This window comes from Hippocampus comes, unplaced genomic scaffold (assembly GCF_001891065.2).
Source record: "Hippocampus comes isolate QL1 unplaced genomic scaffold, H_comes_QL1_v1.1 scaffold7, whole genome shotgun sequence".
NCBI lineage: Eukaryota > Metazoa > Chordata > Actinopteri > Syngnathiformes > Syngnathidae > Hippocampus > Hippocampus comes.
This window is the reverse complement of record NW_017842060.1, coordinates 173,210-179,970: the sequence shown is the minus strand read 5'-3', so window position 1 is coordinate 179,970 and position 6,761 is coordinate 173,210. Positions and strand designations below refer to the sequence as shown.

The 6,761-nt window shown below is 51.9% G+C and overlaps 1 protein-coding gene across 4 annotated transcripts in view; it reads right to left on the bottom strand.

Annotated features, from left to right (window-relative positions):
- Nucleotides 1–239: 239 nt before the first annotated feature.
- LOC109511255 (mucin-2) overlaps nucleotides 240–6,761 on the bottom strand; it is a 7,773-nt gene continuing 1,251 nt past the window's right edge. Inside the window, exons 2-10 of one of the 4 annotated variants that reach the window (XM_019862170.1) lie at nucleotides 4,463–6,301; nucleotides 4,286–4,374; nucleotides 4,041–4,099; nucleotides 3,803–3,966; nucleotides 3,559–3,721; nucleotides 3,292–3,483; nucleotides 1,597–1,848; nucleotides 856–1,018; nucleotides 240–366 (exon numbers count right to left, since the gene is read on the bottom strand). In XM_019862170.1, the coding sequence (XP_019717729.1) occupies nucleotides 292–366; nucleotides 856–1,018; nucleotides 1,597–1,848; nucleotides 3,292–3,483; nucleotides 3,559–3,721; nucleotides 3,803–3,966; nucleotides 4,041–4,099; nucleotides 4,286–4,374; nucleotides 4,463–6,301 (2,996 nt within the window). In that variant the 3' untranslated portion in view covers nucleotides 240–291. Of the gene's footprint in view, nucleotides 367–855; nucleotides 1,019–1,596; nucleotides 1,872–3,291; nucleotides 3,484–3,558; nucleotides 3,967–4,040; nucleotides 4,100–4,285; nucleotides 4,375–4,462; nucleotides 6,302–6,761 lie in introns of those variants that run through there. The other 3 variants (XM_019862171.1, XM_019862169.1, XM_019862172.1) reach the window with 3 other exon arrangements.

Below are 6,761 nucleotides of genomic sequence, written 5' to 3'. Positions count from 1 at the left end.
TTTTAATCGCGATACTGAACACTTAGGCCTAATACGTTCCTGTATTTTAACGTTTGCCACGATGGTGATACTTGCCGAGATTTCAGTATATTTTCGAGCAGGTGCGGCATTTGCACTGAATGACACCCACGCATGCACACACAATAGTCACACAGTATTTATTGATTGATCGATCACCGGCTCACTTTTTTATGCGCGCGCGCACACACACACACACACACACACACACACACACACACACACACACACACACGCACACCGAGAGCGTTTGATGGCCGAAGAGCATCCGAGTCACGCGGTCCAGCTGCGGTTCATGTCCACCAGCTCCATGCCGTCGCAGTACGAGCGCGGCCTGGACGTCCGAGCCTGAAGAGGCAACACAAGGACAGATGCTGCTAAGCTTGCGTAGCATACGGTGCAACGAGAAGTCGGCCTCTCGAGGAGAAACACTTTTCCGCTTGCTCTCGATATCGCTCCGAAAGGCCCCGCTGTACAAAACGTAGCTGAGCTGAGCCATGCTAAACGAGCTTGCATTAGTGACCTTGTTGGGGAAAATGTGAAAATATTTTTGGCTGCAATGGTTTGATTTCGTCAAGAAATGTCGAAGGAGGAGGGAATAACCTTGAATCAGTCACAAAAAATGTTTCTGTGGAAAAAAAGAAAAATATGTGTTGTGAAGACAGTTTGAATGGGCTGAACCAGAGTTCATTTATTTATTTGTTTTGTTCCAGCAATCACACAAAAACACGATTGCGTTGCTCCTTGAAATGGTTCCATATTTGAAATCTGACGTGAGCTCAGGACACGGATGTCGCGGGACTCGGCAAAGGAGCGCGTGGCTTTCCAAGTACTCACGGCGTTGGGGTGCCGGGGGGCGGCCAGCCGCCGCAGCAGCGGGAAGGGCGTCCAGTGGATGGGCTCCACCGGCCAGCTGCACACCGACAAGTCGCTGGCCTTGCCCGAGTCCAGCACGCCGTCGCCCATGCTCAGCTCGCTGCCGCACCAACCGTACTGAGAGCTGCCGCGCACACATGCTTCTTTTTACACTCGTGTGACAAGCGAGACGAACGCAGCGTGTGACCGAGAGATTTTCAGATTGGCCCCGAAAGCAAGACTTGACTTGGTCGAAAATGTGGAAAAGAAAGCAACACCCGATGTAGATCGAGGCTATGATTTCAGACTGTCCCTGAAAGGCAACTCACCAGTTGTCATTGAAGGTCGCACCTGATTTGGATCGAGAGACAACACATTTCAGACTGACCCTGAAGGCAACACCTGACATCGACACGTAGTTTGAAGGCTTTGATTTCAAAGCGTCCTTGAAGGCAACACTTGATTGACATTGATAAAGGTGATTTTTGGTGTTCCGGAAAGGCAACACGAAACTGAGCAATTGAAGATTTCTGTCAATGAAGCGATCGCCCGATTTAGACAGATATGAATAAAATTGTGATTTCAGACCATCCCTGAAGGCAACACTCGACTTTGATGGAAAGAATTAATTCATAGAAAACAAAGAGTGTCTCGGAACACAACTGCTGATTTAACACGTGACTCGGCTGGATGGCATGTGTGCGTATGTGTGTGCGTGTATACCTGTCGGGGTAGATGGTGTTGAGGCGCGCGGCGCGGCCGGTGCAGCCAGAGGAGGCGGAGGCGGAGGCGGAGGCGGAGGCGAGCGACAAGGTGTCATCGTGGTAGCAGCAGGGCCGGTCCAGAGCTCGCATGTGCAGCAGCTCGTCAGAGCGCGTGAATGCCGGATTGTCCATCGAGTCAGCGGAAGCTGCCGACGCCGAGCGCGGCCAGAAGCGAGACGACAGCTCGTCGAAATGGTTGAAGCGCCTGTAGCTGCAAACACAAACACAATCAGACTGACCATTTCATAGTACCGGTACATTCATTCAGAATGGTTTCATTCATTTAAATCAACTTGTTTTATTGAATCAATTAAAAATATCAGAGTTTTGCATCATTCAATTTTTAATTTGTTTCGTTTTTTTATATTACTTTAATTTTTTTCTTATTTTAGAAAGAAGGACGTTTCCTCCGCCATAAATTTAACCAACTACTTTTGAATTACTTTTTTTGTTTGAAAGAATAAGACTTTAAAAAAAAAATTGACTTCTTCAAAATACTTTTTTTGTGATAATTGAATGAATTACAAATATTTTTAGTTTGGACTACCAGGATTTGAATATACAAATTGCCATTACCTTAATAAGCTAATTTCATTTTTACATTTATATACATTTTATTTCTTTCGGTGAGGTAATTCCAAAAATATTTTTAATGCTACAATTATTAGATGTACAAAATATTTTTATTGAACAAAAGGGCCCAGTTGCTTTGTCTGATTTACATCACGTAAAAATGAAGGCTGCAGCTTTTGAAAATGAGCAATCATTTGGAGTTCGAGTGTGACCCCTCGAGGCCACAGCTGGGAGTGCAGTGAAGCGGCCCGCAAGAAAGGAACCATTTTCAAAAATGTCACCAATACAGTATTAAAAAAAAACAAACCAAAAAAAAAAAGTCATTTAAAATACTGTAGACGAAAAGATAACATCACATACATTCAAAAGAAAATTGTTAAAAACAAAATTGAAAAGTAAATGAGTTTAAAAAAAATAATATAAATATGAACTCATGGAAAACAACTCAAATAATAAAAAAAATACTATTTTACATAATATTTAAAATACATGAAAAGAAAAGAAACACCAAGTTTGTGTGTGTGAGACTTGCGAGTGGGTGACCGACAATATCCAGCAGATGGCAACAGAGGGGAAGAGAAAAAAAAAACTCCGAGTGTTGCCATAGTTACCTTGAAAAAGTAACTTGGCTACTTTAATGATTACAAGTTACTTTCTGAGTTACTTTCGGCAGCCGCGACAATTCTGCTGAATGTAAAAATTAGGACTGCTTAAGTTTTAACAGTGATGGTTGAATATGAAAAAAAAAAGACCGTTTTTAACTGAACAAAAATAATTATTTTTATCAAGGCGGATGAAGTATTTTCCTGATAATGAGTCAGTGCAGAAAACTACAGATCTGTGAGCTAGCTGTAATTTTAAGCGCGACTCGTTATGAATCACTGTGAAAGCTTTTAGTCAGGCGACTCATTTCAAAACACGTGAAGAGCACTAGACACTCAAAAGGGCCGCCATTTTGGAGTCATACGTGAGAAAGTTACAAAGGAACGTGCTCCCAGGCATCACCCGTGCTGGCATCCATTTTGTACGAGACGCTACCGCCGCCTAGTGGACTGGAGTAAAACATCAGGACTGCTCTCACCTGCTCCGCGTCTGGTCCACTTTGGCCCGGATCAGAGCGGCTCGGTAGCGTCGGACGGCGACCAGGGCCAGCGCGCCGATCACGGCCACGGCCAACACGAGGACGGACGCGCAGGTGCACACCAGGCGAGTGCGCGTCATCCGGACGTCACAGCGTGAACCCATGAACCAGAAGTCCTCGCCCACCAGGCACCTGACCATACACGCCAGAAGGGAGCGTGTGCGTGTGCGTGTGCGTGTGCGTGTGTGTGCACGCGTGCGTTCCTACCGACAAACGGGAAGTTTTCTCGTGTGGTGTGTGCAGACGCCATGATGGTGGCAGAAGTCAAAATGGCAAACGGAGGAGCAGCTGTAGTTGTTGCTGGGCCCAGTAATGCAACGGAAGCCCGCTGGACACCCGAGCAACCAATCGCAAATGTCCTCCTGCACCCCTGCGTCTCTCACACACACACACAGACGTTTCCAGCATTGTTTGTCCATCCAGCCACAGTTGGAGAAGATGATGTTCTCACCTCCCAGTGTGACATTGAGCACCTTGGAGCCTCTGAAGCTCCGCCCCTGGGGCGCGACCAGGTCAAGTCCCGTCTGGCGCAGCAGCGCGGAGGCTCCCGAGGCGGACAGCCACCGCAGAGCGCCCCGGCTGTGAAACTCCAGCAGCATCTGCACGGCTCGACCGCTGGAATGAAAAAAGGAAACAAAAGAAAAGCTGTTTGGTAGGTGGTCCCGGGATCAGCGCGACCGACCGCTCACCTGGCCCACACGGCCACGATTCGGCTGAAGCCCGGCGCCCTCCGCAGGTAAGGCTCCACCTGCAACACGGGCGGCATCATCAGCAAACTTCAGCTTGCAGCCGTTGGGTCTTCCCGCGAGTCGCCACCGGAATCTTGCCCTGACTACGTCCCCTCCCCCAATTCGTCGATGGTCTTCGCAAAACTGCAACCTCAAAAATACGTATCAAGCATATGTGTCGAAAATGCTAAAAACTCCCCACCCACCCAGGCGCCGGTGTCCTCCTCCAGGTCGGGACCGGAAGTGGAGCCGGAGTCGTCCGCGACGATCTGCAGCAGCAGCTCGATGGACTCCACTGGAGAAGAGCCACAACACAAACGCGTCTACAGGCACACAAACGCAGATCTTCCCTTGTGCACATGCCGGTATACACACACGCGAACCTCGGATGGTGGCGGGCTGGTCCGGCACCACGTAAACTTTCGGTTCCCGGGTCGTGGCAAAACTCGAAGGGGTGGAAGCGGGTCGGGCTTCCGGGACCAGCCGCTGGGCGGTCGCGGCGTTGCCGCCCCGAGTGCCTTGTAGCTCAGTCGTCAGCATTTGTTGCGTGATGCGGGGCGCGGTATCGGGAGTCAAGGCCCGGGTCAGAACATCCGGGATGGGTGGAGACACGGCGGGGTTCCGAAGGGTTGCTGGCGCAGGCGTAGTGTCGAGGGCGCCGCCCGTGTCGTGAGAGCTCGCTAAACCGGAGACGCTTCCAGATGCCGTCACGGTTGTCGCAGGGGGAGAGCGTCCGGACGTTGCCGTCCCATCCCGGGACCCCCCTCGGCTGGAGACCGCCACCTGGGACGTGGGTCCGAGTGTTGCTGCCTCTGCGGCTGACGACTTCTGAACTCCTCCGGATGCCCGAATGGTGCTCGCGGGAGGCGCGTCTTCCGGCCATGCCGTCCCGTTTCCGGAGTTGACAAGCTCCACTTGAGGCGTGTTGCGCGGCGTTTCCGTAACATCCTCAGAACCCGACGCCAACACGGTGCTCGGGAGGAGCGAACCTCCAGGCGTTCCAGTTCCGTCCTCGGGGCCCCCGGTGCTCAGGACCTTCGGCTGAGGCGAGTGTCCCGCTCGGTCTGTATGAGCCCGGGAGGCTCCCGAGCCGAGGAACCCTTCAGACGCGGTCCCGGTGGACGTGTGTAGCGAGCGTCCAGGTGTTCCCGTCCGATCCTCGAGGCCCCCGAAGCTCAGGAACCCTTCGGACGCCGTCACGGCGCTCACGTGGGACGGGTGTCCAGGAGTTTCTGACCCGTCCTCGGAGCCTTGGATGTTCCGGACCCCTCCGGATGACAAAGTGGTTCTTGCGCGGGTGGGCTGCCCAGGCGCTCCCGCCCCTTCCTCAGTGAAGTTCAAGACCCCTACCTGGGTCGCGTATCGGGGCGTTCCCCTTTGGCCCTCAGAATCGGGAACCCGTCCGACCACCAACACGGTGCGCACGTTGGGCAAGGGATTGGGTGCCGTCGTTCCTGCACGGAAGAGCCCCAACGTAAGGACCCCCACGAGGGTTGCGCCACTGGGTGTTTCCATCCCATCCTCGGAGTCACCAAAAGTCACCACTCTGCCGGACTTTGTCTTTGTGCTCGTGGGGGATGCGGGCCGGGGCATTTCCGTCCCGTCCTCCAACTTTGACGAGTTCCGGATCGTTCCGGACACGATGGGGGCATCCCCGGTGGTCCCAGTAGAACCTGGGATCCCCGACGTCCCCTCGGCGGCATCTGGCAGGCGCAAGGTTCTCTGTGTACTTTTTGACAAATCCGTTTGGGACCACGCCGCACTCCAAACGGGGTCTGAAGTGACTTCCTTCCCTCGGCGAAGATTCTTGAGATAAACTGCCGCCGCGGTACCAGCAGGGGTCGCTAGCAGGGTCCATAAGGTCAGCGATGATGTCACAGGTGGAAAAGTGAACCGCCCAGAGGTGTGAGGCCCACGCGTCCCTTCTGGCAGTCCCGGATTTGTTTGAGCGTTTCGGCTCGGCCTCGGCGTCTCCGGAAGGCGGGTGGCAGATGTTTCCGCTCCATTGTTCCCAACTTCCCCAGGAAGCCGCAGCGCTTCGCTATCGGGACTCCCAGACGCACTCACGGGCGTGGCGGGACCGGACCCCGATCGAGATCCTCCGTAGGGTTCTTGCGTGCTTGTGTAGTCGGACCCGGCCTGAGATGGACTGGGGAAGTCTCTGTCGGAATGCAGGATAGTGGTGGCGTCCTCCTCTGAGGAATTCCGCGGCTCTTCCCGGACTGGAGGACCGGGACACCGAAACAGAGAAAGCGTCAGGAAGGCCATCAACAACCAAACTTCTGTCTCACACGCGTGCTCACTGATCACCCACACACTTACTCATCTCTCGCTTATCCACACCCACACACACACACACGCACGCACGCCATGATAAGAACTTTCCAGACCTATTGGATTTTTCCCAAACGAGGTGCCCGAGCGATATTAGCAGCAGATAATTGGATGACGGGATTTTACATGTTGCATTTACACTATTGCTGAATCTGCATTTGAATTAAATTCAAATGCGTTACAGCTTTTGACGCTACAAACACATCGTAAATGACAACAGAAAAAAAACTCCAAAATTATGTTCAACAATGGATTTACACTGCAGACCAATCTGGATTTGATCTGGTTATAGTTTTTCAGACAGCTAAGACAAAGCATATGAAGATTAGATTAAAAAAAAAATATATA